Source organism: Monodon monoceros, unplaced genomic scaffold (assembly GCF_005190385.1).
Source record: "Monodon monoceros isolate NGI ecotype Baffin Bay Population unplaced genomic scaffold, NGI_Narwhal_1 Super_Scaffold_21, whole genome shotgun sequence".
NCBI classification, from domain to species: Eukaryota; Metazoa; Chordata; class Mammalia; order Artiodactyla; family Monodontidae; genus Monodon; species Monodon monoceros.
Window position 1 is genome coordinate 137,492,573 of NW_021703778.1, and position 20,994 is coordinate 137,513,566.

The window sequence follows — 20,994 nt, forward strand, 5'->3', positions numbered from 1 at the left end:
GCTGGAGGACTCCAGGGTTTCTCTCTGAGATCATAACAGGATCAGTGACTTAGTTTTTAATATGTAACATGAAGAGTGCCATTTTATGGTTAACTATAAAATAATATTCTGTCTTTGTGCCTTGAGCTTTCTAGCTGAAGGGAAGGTGAAAAAAAAATCATATTAAGTTTGTTTGTAATGCTATTTTGCATCTCCTAGATGAGCACCATGCCTGGACTCCCTACCCGGCCCTGTTTCTATGATATTGATTTGGACCCTGAAACTGAGCAGGTGAATGGGCTGTTCTAAACAGGTAAGTTGTTTCTGGTGAAAGTTCTGCTTTTTTCCTTATGAGGCATGTTTATGAATTATAGGACTCCAGCTAAAGCTATGAAAGCGCAAATTCAGTGCTTTCAAAAGATTTCTTTCCAGACGTCAGTGAGGAGAGGGGGCAGTAGTGTAACCAATGAATGAAGTACTTACATTTCAGCATTTTTGGAAGGAGAGCAGAGGGTTCATCACAGTTTGGCAGCGTAGGGTGGAAAGGCGCCATCCAGTGAACTAAGGAGGGACCCCAGTGGAGGTTAGACCTCCTCTGTGGAGCCCCAGGAGGCTCCGGGCTTGGAGGTGATGGCACATTGGAGGGCAGGAGCAGCTGAAGGTCTGCATACTCTGAATAGACAGTTGGCACACAAGAGTGAGTAAATGTCCCAGAAAGTAGAAAAGAGAAGCAGGACCAGTCCAGGAGTTCTTGGGTCTTAAGTGAAGGGCCCCCAAGTACTCATCACAATGAATGGACCACCCCTGGACATATCCAGGTGAAATTTCAGAAACATCAAAGATGAAAATCCTAAAAATCCTCTCCAAAGAAGAAGAAATGGCTTTTGCCTATGAAAAAAACTGAGAATTAGCCTGAACCCCTGTCTTCTTATCAGCAGTAAAAGGCTCCTAGACAGTGGAGGAATGCCCTCCAGGTCTACGGGGAAAGATGACTTTCCACCTGTGTTTACACCCACCAAATCTATCCAGAGGTTTTCAGACACGCACAGTTTGGCACCCCGACGCCTCTTCCTAGGAAGGGATTTAGCAGTGTACTCCAGCACAGCGAAGACCAAAGAAAAGGGAGACACGGTTTTCAGGAAACCAAAGCCTGGTCTGGACTGTAAAGAAGGGGAGTCCTGACAACTGCAGGTGACCCAGAGTTACAAATCCCACATGGAAGAGGAGAAGGGAGGAATTGAGAAAGAGTAGAGAGAGCTAGAAAGACAAGGGTGTCAAAAGGGTAATTATGCAAAAGAAAAGCTCTAACATTGTTTAAGAATGTAAAGGTCCAGGTGGAAGCAAACCGTGGCCATCATCTGGGCAACTGTAAGGATGGTTGCTCATAGAAGCACCTCTGCTTACACAGCAGAGAGACCATGTGCTAGATGCTGGGGGAGCACACAGAAATGTCATCCTGGCTCATGCTTGGTACCATGCTTGAACAGTATTCACACAGCCATAATGTAAATGCTGTGCATTGTCTTCAAGTCTATGGACAGACCCCAGAAGAGCTGGCAGTGGGAAGGGAGGTAAATGTTGACAACTTTGACAGTGAGAGAGGGTGATGGTGCTATGTGGAAGGGAAGAGGAGATGTTTCAGCGCTTAGAAAAAACTATTTCTTGTTTCATTTTCCTTCCAGATTGTCCATCTTCAAGAAGCAACTTTGAAAGTTTGGCTAGTGTTTATTCAGGCCTCCTATCGGGAAGTGTGTGGAAGTTGAGAGAAGTCAGTCCCGGCCCCGAAGATTTTCTGAAAAATAAGTAGTGGGAGTTTTCCCAGAAGCCTTTCTTCAGTCTTAATTCCCACCATTGTGTATAAATCAACACAAATCATTCATGCACATGCCTAATTACTTTACTGCATCCATAGAATAAAAGTAAATAATTTTGCAATCTCGGTGTTCAAATATAAATTGTAGCATTAACAGACTGCTGCCCTAGCTCTGCTGTCCTGTGTGACCCGGGAGACCCCTGGGACTGAAGAAGCAAGTTGTAGTGTGTACTATATGATACATTGTGTTTAAAGGGGGAAAGGTGCATGGCTTGTGTGTTTCTGGGAGGACAGGAGACCTCCTGAGAGGGCTGAGGGAGAAGTAGAATCCGGAGGACGTGCCTTTTTGTCATATACTTTTCTGTATTGTTCTTTTTTTTTACACCGAGAAAGTATTGCTTACACAGGTTTTTGTCCTGAATTTCCTTAGAATTCCCGTTTCTGTCACAGCTTTAGCACCATTTTTTAAAATTTTATTTTATTTATATATTTTTTTGGCTGCGTTGGGTCTCCGTTGCTGCGTGCGGACTTTCTCTAGTGGCGGAGAGCAGGGGCTACTCTTCGTTGCCGTGCACGGGATTCTCACTGCGATGGCTTCTCTTGTTGCAGAGCACGGGCTCTAGGCAAGCGGGCTTCAGTAGTTGTGGCTCGCAGGCTCAGTAGTTGTGGCACATGGGCTTAGTTGCTCCACGGCATGTGGAAGCTTCCCGGGCCAGGGCTTGAACCTGTATCCCCTGCATTGGCAGACAGATTCTTAACCACTGTGCCACCAGGGAAGCCCAGCATTAACTTATTTTTACTAAGTCCTCAGGAAGGATGGTCATACAGCATTAACTGTAGGGTAGCTCTTTCTGCTCTGTTGGGTCAGCACATGTTTATTGAGCTTCTGCCCTGTGCCTGAGCTCTCTCTCCCTCCCTACAGGATGTTTTTTCCCTCACATGTTTTCACTTCTCTTCTTGTTCTTTATCTTCTAACTCTGTTCTTCCTCTCCCATCTTTCCTCCCTTTTCCCCTTCTTCTTCCTGCATTGGATCCTTCCAGAAGATGTTGCATCCCCACCGGTGCCAGTGCTAAAAGACTGCTAGCATGGGCAGAGCAGTGTTTTTCCTGGTGTCCTTGGTTTTATTATTTTTAATCCCCTAGGTGTGATTGTAATAGTGCCGGTTTTGCAGTTTAAAGAAATGATGACAGTGCTTCGGAGGGCATACGGCAAAGGGGTCATGAGCACAGAGCCCCAGCTCCACCATGCTTTGTATACTGCCTGGCACATTGTACACACTCAGTGATGTCATTTCCTGTTCAAAAGCATCATTTGGGCCCTGTCTGCACAGAGTTCATTGTTTCTAGTGTTTTTTAAAATGTCCTATAAAACCTCATCTGGATGGGACTTTCTGGGAATTCAATTTGTAAACAGGGGAAGAAAGCAGTCTATTGTCAGACGTGGTGACTTAAAGATCACCTTAAGGAATTTAGGCTTCCTCATATCACCAAAAGCCATGTGGGTTTATTTATTTATTTAATTAAAAAATTTTTCTGGTCGCACCCCACGGCATGTGGGATCCTAGTTCCCCGACTGCACCCCCTGCATTGGAAGCCCGGAGTCTTAACCACTGGACCACCAGGGAAGTCCCTGCTGTGTGGGTTTAAATCTTTAATATTGATAGAAGTAGTGAACACAGTTGGTGGGAGAGGGTAAGTGGAGGTTTATAAGGCAAAAATTATAAACAGCCCTAATATAATAAGCCAAATTGTCTTTACCAGGTATTGCTTGGAGTGAATGGACTAATGCAAGAATTTTCCTAGAAGTAAAATATGCCTTCAGTAAAAATTCAAATGGTACAATTTGCTCTTTCCACTTGGCAATATACCTTGGAGGTCTTACTCCATCAGCAGTTTGGGATTCATCTTGTTTCATATGGCTGTGGAGTATTTAAACAGTCCTTCTGATGGACACTTAACCATTGTTTCATGGTTTGGTAGCTACAGGCCCAGGCTGTGGGTGAATAGGGACCAGGATGGGAGAAACGGTATGATCAGTAGAGATCAGATAAATAAGCAAGTGATTTTATTGGCACGCTGTATCTGGTGATGTTAACAAGGTAAGCTGTAGGTAGGATAATTTCTCATCAGATTGGAGATATATTTAGAGCCTGTTTCTCATTATATAATGAAAAGCTACTAATTGAGTAGCAGACAATGATATGGGTAATAACTTACTAACTGTCACAAGTGAGTTCAAGGATGACAGGTTTCTTTCATGTATGAGGTACTGGATACATTTTTTTTTAACTCAGATATGGCATCGGGTTCTAGTTGTATTCTAAAGAAAAACGACAGTGCAGTATCTTATTTATAGTTCTGTACTCTGTGAGTGTGTGTGTGTTGGAGGTTGGAGATGAGTTATATGTAATACACCTTACAGAAATCTGCCCTTCAAATACAAAATCAATTCACCTCTTACCTCAAACCACTCTTCAGTTCCCTTTCAGTAGTCGGTTTTTTTTTTAAGAAAAGCAAGTGGGATAAGATCTTACAAGTCCTTAGGATAGCCTTTATTGCTTTTAACCTATCGCTGATTTCATTTCCAGTTAGTTCCTAATAACACAGCTATTCTACCCTGTCTTCATCTAGATAAGCTCATCTTATTTTTGCCTGAAATTGTTGCAAACTCCCAGATCTGCTAGATTTGAGAAAACTTGGATCTCAATAAGTAATTGCATCTCAGTTGGTTATGAGTGGCATGGATTTCTTTTGGCTTGTTTAAAGTTCAAAACTGACAGTAAGCAGGGTTAGTAACTCATCTGGGGATATAAAACATCTTCACAGCCTGGTATTCAATGAATGAACAAAGATAAATTGAATTCTTAATTATAACTACTATAAATTAGATGCTTATGGATTTTCCTGTTTTACAGCTCTTGTCTCTAAGATCTTGACAGCTTAGATTCAGCTTTGCTGTTGTGTCCTAATAGTGCTTTGCTTAATAAGTTTCAGTGGAAGCTATAGAAACTTAGAGGTAAAATATATTCCTGGAAAAACATCCAAAAATGGGTAACTGAGGTTTACTCTCAAAGATCATGATCCTATTGAAGAAAAGAGTTAAGTACAACTACTTTTCAGTAGTTCTTCCCTCCATCTTAATAGGTTCTTCATCTGCCTGGGAGGGGCCAGAGGAGAAGGCAGGAATTGTGCATCCCACGGGACCTCACCTCTGGAGCTCCCAGGAATGCCGTTGTAGGTAACATTAAGCCCACTCTCATTGTAACACCTTTCATTAGTGTTAAATGCATTGTACACAATGGATTATGTGTACAAATAAATGCTTATGGTGCTTTTCACTAAGGCTAGGAACTTGTTTAAAGACTCAAAATGTGTGAAAATACACAGCCTGCCTAGTCAGGCAGGAGGGTAGATATTGCCTGTGCCCTTTGCTCTGATCAGGACTGGAATTGTGAGGAAAGCTGTCTCCTATTCTCCACGCCCTGCTTGAGAGGAACAAGGTTAAGCAGGCACCTAGGAATATCCTGAAGGGAAACATGGATAACTTGTAAGCTACTTATTCTTGGAAATATATATAAGGTATAAAGGATGGATGGGGCTGGGTTCCTGTGTTCTGACCTCGATGGCACACAGGTTGCATCATCTCTGCCTGCCTTCTAGATACTTATGAAGACACGGGTTTGTGTCTTGGGCCTCTGAGAGGATTTGGCAATGAACCCTTTGATAACCAAAACTTTTCCAGGAGTGGGTTTGGGTGTAATGAGGTTTTTCTCTCTCAGTCCATGTAATTTTCTCGCCAAACGAGATTCACTCTGCACAGTTTTGAATCCTACTTTGAAAATGTGGTATCTGCTGTGACTTAAATATTCAGTGGGGCGATTTATAATGGGAGTGCCATAATTTAAAATTGGATTTTGCTACTTTGCGTCTGAGAAAATGGGAGGCTTATGACCCTGGTCCCCTCCCCATCTGCCAGCCCTCTCTTTCTCGGTGGCCCCCGATGTGGTCGCGCGCCGGGGATTCGCGCCAGGCTGGGAGCGCCCGTGGCTGGGCGAACTGCTCTCTGAAAGGCCTCCCGATCACCCCCTCACCCTCCCCCGCGCCCACCGCCCCTAGCCCGGCCCCGTCCCGCGCCCGCACCCTCCGCGCTCATTGGTGCAGCCGGCTGTCTGTCCCCGCCCTCTGGGGGAGGGGGCGCCGCGGGGCTGCGTTCTCTGCAGAGGGCTGCTTGCTCCGGGTGCGACCGTGGCTTCCCGCCTACCCGTGCGCCCAGCCCAGCGAGCGCCCCCGCGACCTCGGCAACAGCGTCGGCCAGGGACCCCGGCGCCCGCGGTAAGTGAAGAGGGCGAGTAGGTTGCAGGTAAAGGGTGCGGACCGGTGCACCTGCGCGGAAAAGTGGGCGGGAGGTGCCCACTGGACACCGGGAATCCGGGCCGCCCGAGGTGGCCGGAGTGAGAATCGGGAAGGTCGTTTGTCTGCAGAAATCTCCAGCCAGCGCGACCCTCAAAAGCTCTGCCCACACCTATCCTCTGCGCGTTACAGCTCGTGTTGCTGGTAGCTTTTTTCCTTCTTTGCCCTTTTGGGGGAAAATAGAGTGCCGGGTTCCTGGACATTATAATTGTGCAGATAGCTTGAAGCTGGGTTATGTCTTCCACGCCCGCCCCAGCACTTTCCTTTTTGAGTACTTTCTGTTACGCTCTAGCTCCTGCCATAAGGCGATTCAAGCCGAAGGAGAGACGCCCTTCTCCAGGAGAAAGCTTCGTGGTCCACACCTGGCGCTGGGAGAGATTCACTGCTTTCCCCGGGAAGTGGCTGCTCTTTGCCTCCGTGCTTCTCTGCTCACGGGAAAAGGGGAAGGGGTATTTTTTGTGGCAGTAGACTTGCGATTCTATCAGGAAATTACAACAGGGACTTTAAGATTGCCCAGGCGATAAAACTATTTGTGCAGGTTAAGGGAGAATCATTTGCAGTCTAATGTCCTGCAAAGTTTTAGTATCTACAGGCTGCATTTTCCCCATTTCAGTTAGGTTTTGTTTGGGTATTTATTTCTGCATCATGATATACATTTAAGTGAGCTTCTCAAGCAGTTGTCTTTGGGCAATCCAGGTTAGTTTCAAATGATACATTCCTAAACATGATCCGATTTCAGTATTTCTATTAGCTATACAGCCTCTGGTTAATAAAAACTCTCAGGCACTGAGAACTCACGAGAGGTGACGAGACTTAAGGAGCTATAATCAGCTGTGGTTCTTGTGCTTATGGAAACATCATATGAGGAGGGACACTGTAAAATGTTCATATTTTAGTTCCATCATTGTTCTAGGATGACTTTGCCTTTCTGTCAGGGGCATGGAGTATGTAACACTCAACCTAAGAGAATATTTACTTAGATCATGAACTGATTTTCAGAGTTCCAATTCCTTCTGTGGTTCACAGAATCAAGAGCTACCCAAATAAACCTTCCAACAGTGATGGATTTACAAAAAAAAAAAAAAACAGTACAAAGAAAGAGTCCCTTTGCTTATTTTAGGACATCCATCAACTAAAATTCTTAGGATTTTTTTTTAGGTGATCACCTCACGTCTCTATTCATTGGTACCCTCATACCATTCTGTGGATTGATTTAAAATATACCTTTATATTTATATGTAACTGATCAGTTTGCCAATTGCATATCTTATCAACTTATTTCTGGCTTTCAAATTAGTTCCAGAACCAAGAAAATAAAATATAAAGAACTGCAAAAGCTTAAATTTTAAAATAGCAAGAACTCAGTCTAGTCTTGGTTCAGTTATCAGTTGATGGGCTACATTATGGTAACACAACCATTTAAGCAATTTTAAAATTTTTTTGACTAGCGAGTCTAGTGCAGATTAGCATCTCCAAACAATTCATTTTTCAGATGAAACTCTTAAAACCCAGTTCCAGAGGACGGGCTTTAGAAACAGGCAATCTTGGGTTGAATCTGAGCTCTGTTATCGATTAGCTGTATAATCTAGAGCAAGGTACTTAACCTCTCTAGGCCTCAATTTCTTCATCTGTAGATGGTGATACCACCACCTACTCTGTAATGCTGTGGGAAGATTAGAGATGTATGTAAAAGTGCTTATTAGCACTTCCTGATAGACAGGAGTTGCTCAATAAATGTCAACTATTATTACCATTCACTCTGACCTTCAACTATGTGCTTATTATGGAAAATGTCTGAACTGCAGATACTTAGAAAAAAAAGTCAAAATTACACAAACAGATTTAAGAGTGGAGAATGACAGTAATGTTAAAAATTTCCCAAGGCATGTATGAAAAGTAGCACCTCCTTCATGGAACATACATTTTTAGAACAGAAACCTTATGGTATAATGGAAAGAACATTAGAGAGTCAAAGTCTTCAGTTCTAACTCTGGCTATGACCTCATCTAATTGTGTGGCTTTTAGCAGGCCAGCTGCCCACTCTGGAGCTCAGTTTCTTCATCTGGCTCAACTTGAATAATCTCAAATAATCTCCAAGATCCTTTGCAACTTCAGAGCTCTTTATTGCATTAATAAAAATTACACCCTGCCCTTCATTGTTTTTTGTTGTTCATGGTGGTGGTGGTGGTTTTTGTTTGTTAACTTGCAATTCAGAGTCATAAACGATTCGTAAAGACAACACAACTCCAGAACTGATAAAATAATATCAGATTTGCAGAGTAATCCAAAATGAAGTTTTAACAAACAGACAGCAAAAGAAATTCACACTGAAATCTTTTGGATAGGGCAAAAGTAAACCCCAATTTTTATTCTCCAGTCATTTTAGTAAGTTATTATATGGGAAACATGCCCAATAGAACCATATGCATTCAACTGAAATAGTCTCTATAGAAAACAGTAGGCTGATGGTGAAATAAAATACCACTCTCTTTTCTCTTATCAGGTTGACCCTTAAATAAAACAAAAATCTATCCAGTAAAAGGGCTTTCATGAAGAAATTAAAGAGAGAAATTACAAGTGATAGTGAAACAAGGCATTTTTATAACTGGAAAAACCACCTAAAACAACTGTATGGAGTAAGACGAAAGGAGTGATTACATTGGGAAGAAATTTTACTTAGTGTGATATTTTTGCCTATTTTTTGTCATAAAAGGCCGCTAAGGAAGAGAGGATATAGATTTCTAGAGAAAGAAAGAGTGTAATATAAAAATGGAGATCACAGTTCCTGAAATACAAGTAGAAAGCAAGGATGAGAAGAGATCAGCAGAAGTTAGTCCTCAGAATGAGAGGCAGGAGGAAAAAGCATCGACGCTTTGCTTCAAGAGAAGAAAGAAAGCAGCCAAAGCAATGAAGCCCAAAGCTGGCTCTGAAGCTGCTGATGCAGCAAGGAAGTGTCCCCCAGAAGCTGGAGCTTCTTATCAGCCAGAGCCCCCCGGGGGGGCCTGGGCTTCCATCAAACGCCTTGTAACACGCAGCAAAAGGTCAGATTCTTCAAAGCAGCAAAAGCCCTTTGAGGCCAAAGTGCAACCTGAAATCAATGCTAAGGATGATAATTCTAAAAAAAAGGCAAAATCCAGACTCAAGATTCCCTGTATAAAATTCACAAAAGGGGAGAAAAGAAGTAATCATTCCAAAATTATAGAAGACTCAGACTGCAGTATCAAAGTCCAACGACAGGCTGGAAGTTTGGATACAAAAACTCTGACCCAATCAGATGACCAGGCAGCAAAGACCAAGTCGAAGCAGGATGTAAGGGAAGATGTCTCACAGAAAGGGAGTGATGAGGTCTGTGAATCAAATGTGAACAACAGCATAACTTCTCCTGGAGAGAAAGTGATTTCTGTAGAACTTGAGTTAGATACAGGGCATTCTGCTATTCAAACAGGAACTCTAATCCTTGAAAAAGATATTGAAACGCTTGAGGAAAAACAAAGCATTCAACCTCAGCAAGCAAGCCCACTGGAAACTTCAGACACAGAACACCAGCTCCCAGTGGTTTCTGATGTCCCTCCCTCACCTGCAGTCCCAGATCAACAAATTCTGGAAGAAGCCAGAAACAGTATCCTAGAAAGTGGACCAGATTGGAAAGACCGTGAAAGTAAAGAGACTGTTGCTGAGGAGAGCAAGCCGAAAGATACTGAACTGAGCCAGGAATCAGATTTTCAAGTAAATGAAATCACTGCAGAAAAACCCAAACCAGAAGAAAGCAAAAGAATGGAGCCAATTGCTATTATTATCACAGACACTGAAATCAGTGAATTTGATGTTAAGAAATCTAAAAATGTCCCTAAGCAATTCTTAATTTCAATCGAAAATGAGCAAGTGGGGGTTTTTGCTAATGATAGTGGTTTTGAGAGTAGAACTTCAGAACAATATGAAACACTCTTAATAGAAACAGCTTCTTCTCTTGTCAAGAATGCTATCCAGTTATCTATAGAACAGCTGGTTAATGAAATGGCCTCTGATGAAAATGCAAAAAGCAATCTTTTACAGTGACTTAATTTCCATATCATGGGAGGGAAAAAATGCTTAATGGTAAATTATTTTACATATTTGTGGCATTTCTTATTCAGTAACAAATGAGAGATTTAACATCTGTAGAATTTAAAGGTACAATTCAAACCCAGAAGTGCTAAAGAATTAAGTTGTAAAACCCTCCCTTATCACTGAAATGTAGCCACTTCTGGATTGGAGGAAGTCAGTACAGATTGCAATGAAAAGTAATATCCAGGAAATTGCTAAAATGGTTTGTGGAGATTAGACTGCCTGGGAGAAGCAAGATGTATTTATCGAGCACTTGCCATATGCCATAAGCTCTTTAATGTCCTCTGATGTCACAAAGCCTGGTTTCTTTTTAAAAGTTCAACACTGTGTATAGGTTAACGTCGCATTCTGTTTTCAACAACTTTTTTTTTACAGTGCACTTTTATGTTGTATAAAATGGTGATAAGTGAGCTATTTTTGTGAATGTGTGACTTATAGCTGTTATACTCCTAGGTAGTAGTCTTACCTCAAAAAAATACTGCAGGGCTTCCCTGGTGGCACAGTGGTTGAGGGTCCGCCTGCCGATGCAGGGGACGCGGGTTCGTGCCCCCGTCCGGGAGGGTCCCACGTGCCGCGGAGCGCTGGGCCTGTGAGCCATGGCCCCTGAGCCTGCGCATCCGGAGCCTGTGCTCCGCAACGGAAGAGGCCCAACAGTGAGAGGCCCGCATACCGCAAAAAAAAAAAAAAAAAAAAAAAAATACTGCAAACCAAAAAAATAATAGTTTGATTAAACATGAGTGGTTTTCTAGTCTTGCTCAAGTTCCTTACAAAAGCCATTCACAAATTACTTCAAACAGGCAAATAATTATCAAGTGCAAAGGTGTGGAAACAGGGAGTGCATTTTCCATCTCCATCTTTCTTCTGCCCCAAGCAGACCTGTATAAAAATCCACTTGCGCACGCAGGCTTCCCTGGTGGCGCAGTGGTTGAGAGTCCGCCTGCCGATGCAGGGGACACGGGTTCATGCCCCGGTCCGGGAAGATCCCACATGCTGCGGAGTGGCTGGGCCCGTGAGCCATGGCCGCTGAGCCTGCACGTCCGGAGCCTGTGCTCCGCAACGGGAGAGGCCACAACAGTGAGAGGCCCGCATACTGCAAAAAAAAAAAAAAAAAAAAAATCCACTTGCGCATGGGATCATCTGCTGAAAAACAAAAAACAGGGCTTCCCTGGTGGCGCAGTGGTTAAGAATCCGCCTGCCAATGCAGGGGACATGGGTTCGAGCTCTGGTCCAGGGAAGATCCCACATGCCGCAGAGCAACTAAGCCAGTGCACCACAACTACTGAGCCTGTGCTCTAGAGCCCGTGAGCCACAACTTCTGAGCCTGCGTGCCACAACTACCGAAGCCTACGCAGCTAGAGCCTGTGTTCCGCAACAAGAGAAGCCACCGCAATGAGAAGCCCGTGCACCGCAACAAAGAGTAGCACTCGCTCACTGCAACGAGAAAGCCCACACGCAGCAACAAAGACCCAACTCAACCAAAAAATAAATAATTTTTTAAAATTAAAACAACAAAAAGTGGATTATTTTCCATCCAGGAGAAGACAAACTTCCCAAGTAACAAATTACCACATATAACACACGATTCATCTTGCAAGATTAAATCTCTGGAGACTGTATTCATCAATCTCTCCTCAAAGAGGGGAGAGTGGACTCAAAGCAAACCTGGCAGTAAAAGTCATAGGAAATCATAATAATTTAGTGAAAATATTCATGCTTGGCTAAGAATGAGCCAAATACATCTTTCATTGTGCCTATGTGTTGAGAGACACCAGTAAAAATTTTACACGGATATTGAAAATAAACTTTTTCATCAGTACTTTTAGTCCAGCTAGTCCCTTACAAAAAAAAAAAAAAATGAACTTAATATAACAATGAGAAGGGCTTGTTTGCATTTTATTGTTATTTAAATCATCGATCTCAATGATTGTCATATTTTTTGAAAAAATAAGTAATTGTTTCAACCTTTCCTTGTGTGAAATGGCCCTAATACTGCAACACACTTCCGTACCTCACAGGTCAGGGTTCCTATTGTACAGTCCTCCACTGTCTAAACTGAGTGACAGTGTCACTCTGAAAGTAGATGAAGTAATGAAGAGCTTTTGCTTGAGTTGTAAGGTATTTGTACATTCTTGGAGAAAAGAATGTACATTAGATGATTTCAAATGATCTGGTGACTTCCTGCATTATTTATGGATTGCATACAGAAAGTATGTGCTAATTTGTCCCATAGAATCTTTGTTTCTTCCTGTAAGTACATATTGAGACCTCTGGCAGAAGAACCTAATCTGACTTTGGAACTGAACCAGATAATGGATATTATTAGCAAGATTCTTTGCTGAAGTGTAAATGTATTCCCCGTATTCCCCCAGATTTTCCTACCTTCATGCTTATAACCTTGGGGGGTGGGGTGGGAGGAAGAGGGAAGCTACCAAAATCCTTCAGTTTCACAAGATGAAAAGTGGATCTTTCAAAACATGACCCAAGAAATCAATTTCATTTAATTGTATAATTTTTAAACATTTTTTAAAAAAAGAATGCTAAGTCATCCTCCCTAAAAACTCTTTTTAATTCACTATATGTGGTGCTAATGGCCTTGGACAGCTACCAGCAACTACATATTTAAAAGTGAGCAATTTAAAAAGACTGATTAAAGTTGGTGCATTTAACAGTGTTTCGAAGAATCCTGCCTTCATTTACTGCAAGGATGGCTCAAGCCATATACTTTCATTGTAAATTTTTAGTAATTTCTTATGAATGAGCAAAAAGTATAGCATTTACCAGTTATTGAAAATATTTTGAAATGTGCAGGTATATTTATTTGGGAGTTTTAAAAACGTGAGGTAAATATGTGTAATGAAATTCTTCTAAGAAAGTAACATTTTATCTAAGTAGTCCTAGGTTTCTATTTTTTTCCACTGTGGTGTGGTACATATTTGGTTAGAATGTATTATAATTGATAGTTTTTGTGATGAAATGTGTACTCTATTTGCATTCATTCTTAAGTGGTTTCTCCTCAGTCTTTTCTATTGAGAATATCTGGTGAATTAAATAAGTAGGATCCAGTTTGAAAAAGGATTCCAGAAATTAATTGGTCTCAATCTGATTATATCTGCTACATGGCCAAATCCTACTACTATGAATTGCAAGGTGATCTAAATTGTTTTGTTGTTATAGAAATAATTAGGAATCAGATGACTTAGAAGTTTCTCATAAAATTTTTTTTTATTTTAATGGTATTTATTTTAAGCAATTTGACCTTATATGCAAGACATTAAATGAATATAAATAGGTTCTTATTCAATTCACATCCATTTGACAATATTAAAATATCACTTAAAAGGCAATTTAATAACACCACATTAATTTTCCTTTAAATTTGCTGCGGTATAAATGCTGCTTTTAGTGAACATTTATTAAGTAGCTGGGATTCAGTTTCTCTTTGAACTCAATTTTACAAGGCTGGTTGGTTTATCAGGTAACTTCTTCAGCACATTATCTTCCCCCTTTTAAGATTCAAGTATTATTCAGTTTGCTTTACAACAAGCGAATACAAAAATCCTCCTCTATTTTGTGTAGCACTATTCACTTAACATTTTCTCAAAGTACTTTATAGGATATAAAAATAGTCCCTGGTCACATTTAAGTAAAGGTAGCAGAAAACAGAAGAACATTCAAAGAGGAATCATGTTCCCTGCCACCTCCTCCACCTCAAGGAACAGTAAGCATTTGGCACAAATGGAGTTCTTCAGAAAAGCTGTCAGCATAATTTTCTTTGAAGATAATCCATTTGACAGCACGAAGTTTGTGATCTTAATTGGTCTACTATTTAATGAAGTCTTAAAAACTCTGATTTATTTCTGAGAGATTACGTTATTTCACCAATATGTGTGAATAGCCTTCCAGCTAAAGGCTTTTAGAAATAATGGATCATGAGAGGGCACCAGTCGAATCTGGCTTCTGCAAAAAATCCAGAGTTAACTTCATAAGTTTCTAACTTCAAGTTGCCTTATTTTTTATAGTTAATAATTAATTTGGGGGGGATTTACAGCAGAATTAACATAATTATTAGGCTTTAGAATCCCATTGTTTGACAATACCCCTTTAATGTCAACTTTATTCAGATGTGTGAAGTCTGCTTTCTAATTTCACCTGATACTCAATACATTAGGGGTGGACTTTTCTGCCTGCCCTTTCTGCATTTTTAAACATCTTCATTTAAGGTTTAGCGTTTCTTAGTTTCAAATTCCTATGATGTTTTATTGCTTCACAAACATGAAGTTTCTCATTATACAGAATTCAAAATTTCAATATATAGTACATTTTATGGCACATTTTTGAAGTTTTTTTGTAATCCTTACTTAGTTACAAAAAATTAACAGAAAGAAACTACTTAAATTTAGATTAAATTTAATTTATTCAACATGTGTTGGGTATGACACATGCCAAACACTGATAAAGGGGACAGGCTCCCTGCCCTCGAAGAGCTCAACCTAGGGAGCCGCAGCAGCTGAAACTTGGACAGGGGTTAAGGCAAAGAACCACAGTAATGCAGCATCGTGAGTGCATGGAGACTAAAGAGAAAGAGATTCATTTTGTCTGGTATGGGGAGATGCTCATATAAATACAGGGGCAGTTTGATAGCATTCGGTTGCTAAATAGCTTAAAAGTATATTCCTTCTGATTTGTGAACAGGTGCAGAAAAAAGCCTGCATAATGTTTCATATTTATAGTAGTTCTTTGTAAAAATGTTAAGTGGATGAGCTATTATGAAAGCAGAAGTTCCAATTTGTATTTCTCATTAAAATTAGTACTATATTATTGTGGATCAGATGCGAATATTAAAGAAATCATACTCTGTAGAAAAAAGGTTTCAACCTGAATTAATATATGTACTGTTAATACAAAATAAATGTTATATTGGCTCATGTTTATTTTATTTATCCAAATCTTTTAAGAGAAACGTGGTATATAGTACATTAATTTCCTAAAACCATAAAGATCACACTGATTGAAACTACTGAGTTAGTACCACCAAAAGTTCTATTCTCCTGAGTGTTGGCCAAACTTTACAAGACATGCCTAAAAGAGCCCACCTCCAGCAAAGAGAAACACAAACACCTCTAACTTGAATTCAATTTCACTGAAATAATTCCATCTAAAGGGCAATTCTGACCTTGATGCCATCTACGAATTTGACAGAAGTGTACTTGTTTTCATCGTCTCTTGCTATTGTCACTAGTTGTCTTTTCTGTGTTAACCTATAAATTGGTAATAATCTGTATGGTTTTCCAAATTACTAAGCGATCTTTATGTGGAAATGCTTATTCAGATGGTGCCTGCTAAAGCTGGGTGTTTCAAAAGTTCTGTGTTTATTAAGACACTGATTTTCTTCCCTTAACATCAGCAACCCTGTTTTTTTCTTAAGCACAGCCCATTGACAGTAAATAGGCACTATGAAAGAATGTGCTTTCCAAATCTTGGGACCAATTTAAACTTGATAGCATCTTAAAAGTCCTAAAACTAAACTTTGTTCCAAAATAAAATGTCCTGTTAAGGTACACTGTACATAGGGTATTTAATATTTCACACTTTGCAGAATTTAAAAAATTTTATTAAATCACATCTTTCTAATTTAAGAGAAAAGTACATAACCTTTTGCAACACTTGTCCTCTCAGGCAATTCTGCCCTTAACGCTGAATTCTGGAGTTCCCAATCCCTTGGAGAAGTACACACCTTTCTTTTTTTCCCTGAAGCTTGAGATCACTGGAGGCTAAGTTCCTGAACTTAGGGGAAAAAGCAAGTATATGTATATATGTACATGAGCACACTATACATTCACAGAAAATCCTCAGCAAAGCTGGGCACAGACACCACGAACAATTAAGGAAAACCTACGTGAGGGGAGGATGGTGGCTCCTAGGTTGGGAAACTCCCAAACTTAAAACTGTCTCTGTAAATTCCAAACTATCATAATAGCAATGGTAGTGGTGTCCAGCAGTTTCTGCATGTTAGCAAGACGAGACGCACTTTCCTCACAATTTGTTTCGTGGCTAAACTCAAATAGGACTTTTGGCCTTATCTTGATATTTATGACAGTGCAATTATAGGGCAGAGATTTAGCCTTTCCTACACTTTTCACAGCTATACTTGTTGCCATAAAAAACAGGCCTTCCAATTCCATATTCCTGGGAGATAGGGAGCACAGGGTGACACAAAAGCAGATGCAGTCATTTGTACACTTGTACTCAAACCTTTTATTCCCAAATCCCTACTTTGACGTCTGTACCTTCAGAACACAGGAAGGTCCAGTCAGTATAGCTACAAGTGGGTCTCTGGACCATATCTGTGATCAGTCACAGGTAAGAGTAATGCAGCTACAGGCATGCATGCTCAAACCAATCAAATATCCTCATATATAAATTACAATGCAGAGGTTCCATGTGGAATAGCCATTTGTGGCATAAAAACTTAACTAGAGGACTTCCCTGGTGGCGCAGTGGTTAAGAATCTGCTTGCCAATGCAGGGGACACAGATCCCACATGCCACAGAGCAACTAAGCCCGTATGCCACAACTGCTAAGCCTGCGCTCTAGAACCCGCGAGCCACAACTACTGAGCCCTCGTGCCACAACTACTGAAGCCCGCACACCTAGCCGGTGCTCCACAAGAGAAGCCACCGCAATGAGAAGCACGCGCACTGCAACGAGTAGCCCTCGCTCGCTGCAACTAGAGAAAGCCCCCATGCAGCAACAAAGACCCAATGCTGCCAAAAATAAATAAAATTATTTTTAAAAACCCAAAACTTAGAGTATTTCTATCCCCCTGATCAAAATAACTGGTTAGAACTCTTCTTGTACTCTGTGAAGGCTAACATGCACGGAATGCCAAAATAATTGGTCACTCACTATTCAATTCAGGTGAAAAAAAGTCAACCTTTCAGATGTGCCACAAACAGCCTTATCAGTAATTTGGCTTATTTCAGAGTGAATTTCAGAATTACCTTTTTAGTTTCATGGGTTTTCTTCTCTATACTCAATATCTGGCTGGTGTTTTTTTCTGACCTATGGAAGGATTAAAAGTGAATGATAATCATCATGGCTCATTAAGCTCCAAGACTTTCTATATTTATCTGGGTGGTCTTAACCTTTTTTTCATTAAGGTACAATTTACATACAGTAAAATACACCCTTTTTAGTGCACAGTTCTACATATTTTGACAAACACATAGTTGTGTCACCTAGAGAGTATTCATTTTTTCTTATTCTGATTTCATTGTTCTTTATACCACCTGTGTATTTTAGTTCAATATAATTTCCTGGCTGCATCAGTGAAAACTGCTACTTGCTGCAGAAATTCAAAATAAGGGCTTCTTAGACTCAACATTTAAACCAGGATAAGGAAAGGCACGGCTGCCTTGCACAGCTGTTCAAACTATACAGCCCAACTCCAGAAGCACGCATTTGGTGAGTGACGCCCCCTAGAGTTTATTGTGCATAATTTGCATGGCTCTATGTGGTGGGTCTGAACATAACCACCAGTTTGAGAGATCTGCAAAACTGGTGATGTTAACAGTGAAACAGGAAATGTTTTAAATTTTAAAAAGGAGCCTTCCATTTATATGCCTTTCCTCCCACACTTTAAAATGTTGTGATAGAAAGAGAGGACAGGTACCACCGAGCTCACAGCACAGACTATGCACATATGTGAAAGAAGGGCAATGTTGGGAAATGAGAACCGGTCCAGTAAAAAAATCTTTTGAGACTCACTCCACTGGAATCTTTGGTCTGCATTTTAAAACCTTTTCCCTTATCTTTGCAAATGTTGTATCCTTTTCCTATAGAACCACCATAGGTTCTTTAGATTTTCCTCCCTACAAGGCACTTAGTACAAATGCCAGAAACCAAAAAAAAAATTTTTTTTCAATTAGGTACTTTCCTACATATGGTTTGGACTAAGTACCATATGGCTTCCACTACAGAAAAATGTGGCAGAGCTAAATTCACAAGATCTCATTCCTCAAAGGCCTGTTTGGTCCACAAAAATCTAACATGAACCTTCCTGAAATTCAGTAATAACATAGATCAGACAGTGGGTAAGAACTGTAGCTGATGAAGGCCTCCTTCCCAGGCCTCCCTCCTGCACAAGCCTCTCCCCCAGCTCCCAAGAGAGCAAGGACCAGTTCAGTTGTGCAGAGAAGCTCTCCCAGAGCACCGCTATTCCTTCAGATTTCTGACATAAAAGGACACCAAGGTTTTCTAATAGCTTAAGGGAAGATCCTCTATTTCCATTATTTTGATAGAATATCACCAAGTTGTTTCAATGAAAAAAGTTTCAACATTATATAAATACTGGAAGAGAATTTATCTGGGAGGAAGCAGGTTCATTCTCCCAAGTTGCCCAAGCCCAAGTTGGCTAATCAGTTGTAAAATAAATTTAAGAGAAGCATTTGGTGATGAGGTGCAAAGTCCTAGGATAATATTAATAGTAAATTGTAAGCAGAAATTATGGGGAGGAAAGGGTAGCCTGTATTCACTCAGTATTGGAAGGTACAAGAACTCTATTAGAGAATGTCTCAGCCGTCTCGGAGAATGAAACTGGTGGAAGGAAGTGAGGGAAGAAAGGGATAAAGAACAGCAGCTTTGAAAGCCAGTTGTTGAATCACAGTTGAAAGAGAAAGTATATTTCAGAAAATAATATACAGGCCAAACTCCGAGGTTGTGGCTATGAAGAAAAGAAGCAAGAGGTAAGAAACTAGGGAGTATTTACTCAAATGTCCCTGGATTTATCTCTTGACCAGGCAGAACACCAAAAACTGAGTTTGATGTCTGATTAGAAGAACAAATGTGATTGAGACTAAAGTTCCGAAGCCTTAATGTTAAAGACTTACAAGAATCCGCAGAAATGCTTGATATAACAAGCACACTAAATGTGATATTTTAAAAAGTTATCTGCTGCTGTACAGGTAAATTGGAAGCATCTTGATCAAAGAGAGATGTCAATATATTTCAGTACCTAATATATTATGGGATTCAAGGAAGATTCTCATTAGTCATGACTCTATAAAGTGAAGCAAGATTCAGGAATAGCTAAGTATTAAATAAATGTGAATTAAGCAAACAGTGATGCCAAATTTGAGCATAATGTAAAATAGGCTTTTAAAAGGTACACTGGTGCCACCTTTTGGCCAGATTAAATATTTACACAAATTACAAACTACGATCACATTTTAATTTCAGAGAGACCTTATTACAGACACAATTGTTTAGTTCAAAGGTTATTATGAACAGACTTAAAACTGTCTTGTTGCTTAATACATCTATGATTTTTAATAATCACATTTTGTACCTTTGAAAAGATGGCATAAAAGTGAATACAGATAGAAATTTAATTCTGAACAAACACATCTCATACTCCATGAGAACTGTATTAACTTCAAAGATGACTGGGACAAAAATCGCTAAATTTAAGTTTTGTATCCTTTGGCTCTTAACAATCCTCACAAAACTTACTTTGCCCTTTTAGACCAGGAGTAGCCTATCTCGGCACTACTGACATTTTGGGCTGGAAAACTCTTCGTTGTGGGGCCTATACTCTACACTGTGAGATGTTTAGAGCACCCTTGGTCTCTCTACCCACTAGATGCCAGCAGCAACTTTCCCCTACCCCACCCAGCTGTGACAACCCAAAACACCTCCACATTGCCAAATTTCACCATGGTGCAAGGGGACCACCCCGTGTGATAGTTAAATTTATGTGTCTAACTTGACTGGGCCATGGGATACCCAGATATTTGGTCGAACATTATTCTGGATGTGTCTGTGTTTCTGGATGAGATTAACATTTGAATCAGTAGACTGAGTAAAGCAGACTGCCCTCTCTAATGTGAGTGGCCCTTGTCCAACCAGTTGAAGGCCTGAATAGAAAAAGCTGACCCTCCTGAGAGTAAGGGTAACTTCTGCCTATTAAGTTGGGACATTGGTCTTTTCCTGCCTTTGTGATTCTCAAACTGCAAAGTTTGGACTGGAGCTACACCATTGGCTTCCCTGGGTTTCCAGCTTACCAACTGTAGATCTTGGGACTTGGCCTCCATATCTGCATGAGCCAATTCTTTATAATCAATCAATCACTCAATCTTTTTCTTTCTCTCTCTCTCTCTCTCTCTCTCTCTCTCTCTCACACACACACACACACACACACACACACACACACACACACACACGCAGTGTGGTTCTGTTTCTCTGGAGAACCTGACTGATACGTCCTGGCTAAGAACCACTGTTGCAGGTTACGCTACTGGAGGAGAGAGAAAATAGGGAAGAAAGGAAGGAGCAAAGCAAGAAACTTCTGGGAAATGACTACATAGTACCTTTCTTTCCAGAGATGGCAGTTGGAAAGCACTTGATTAGGACACCACTTTTCTATTAACACAGATTATGGCTGGTAAGAATTGGACTCACTGATGCATTTTTGCATCACACATCCAAAATGTTACCTGGTATAGAGACTACTTACCTCAACACTAGGAAGACAACATTTGGCAGACACTGCTGTAAAATAAGAACACATTCTATAAGCTGAGTTAATAAAAGGTTTTGTTTATGATCAAGTCACATTAATTTATGTGTCATGATAAAATACATGAAATTCACAGTTTTCATTCCAAATGGAGAATACGAAACTTTCTGAA

The 20,994-nt window shown here is 40.5% G+C and overlaps 3 protein-coding genes across 8 annotated transcripts in view; 2 read left to right on the top strand and 1 right to left on the bottom strand.

Moving 5' to 3' along the window:
* MTHFD1 (methylenetetrahydrofolate dehydrogenase, cyclohydrolase and formyltetrahydrofolate synthetase 1) overlaps positions 1 to 1,918 on the top strand; it is a 58,596-nt gene extending 56,678 nt beyond the window's left edge. For 3 of the 4 annotated variants that reach the window (XM_029238777.1, XM_029238775.1, XM_029238776.1), the window contains 2 exons: positions 199 to 292; positions 1,662 to 1,914. In XM_029238777.1, coding sequence (XP_029094610.1) covers positions 199 to 288 — 90 coding nt within the window. In that variant the 3' untranslated portion in view covers positions 289 to 292; positions 1,662 to 1,914. Of the gene's footprint in view, positions 1 to 198; positions 293 to 1,661 lie in introns of all 4 variants that reach the window. The other variant, XM_029238774.1, reaches the window with a different exon arrangement.
* Positions 1,919 to 5,996: 4,078 nt separating this feature from the next.
* On the top strand, positions 5,997 to 10,895 carry AKAP5 (A-kinase anchoring protein 5). The gene is made up of 2 exons (XM_029238785.1): positions 5,997 to 6,124; positions 8,706 to 10,895. The coding sequence occupies exon 2, from the start codon at positions 8,972 to 8,974 to the stop codon at positions 10,256 to 10,258; it is 1,287 nt and encodes a 428-aa protein (XP_029094618.1). The 5' UTR covers positions 5,997 to 6,124; positions 8,706 to 8,971; the 3' UTR covers positions 10,259 to 10,895.
* A 2,723-nt stretch (positions 10,896 to 13,618) lies between these two features.
* Positions 13,619 to 20,994, bottom strand: part of ZBTB25 (zinc finger and BTB domain containing 25) — a 29,818-nt gene continuing 22,442 nt past the window's right edge. Inside the window, exons 3-5 of one of the 3 annotated variants that reach the window (XM_029238784.1) lie at positions 20,820 to 20,854; positions 17,308 to 17,368; positions 13,619 to 16,090 (exon numbers count right to left, since the gene is read on the bottom strand). In XM_029238784.1, the coding sequence (XP_029094617.1) occupies positions 17,318 to 17,368; positions 20,820 to 20,854 (86 nt within the window). In that variant the 3' untranslated portion in view covers positions 13,619 to 16,090; positions 17,308 to 17,317. Of the gene's footprint in view, positions 16,091 to 17,002; positions 17,369 to 20,673; positions 20,855 to 20,994 lie in introns of those variants that run through there. The other 2 variants (XM_029238783.1, XR_003795999.1) reach the window with 2 other exon arrangements.

What these genes read in the sequence shown, in the direction of transcription:
- AKAP5 (XM_029238785.1), top strand. Translation starts at nt 8,972, where the DNA reads ATGGAGATCACAGTTCCTGAAATACAAGTAGAAAGCAAGGATGAGAAG.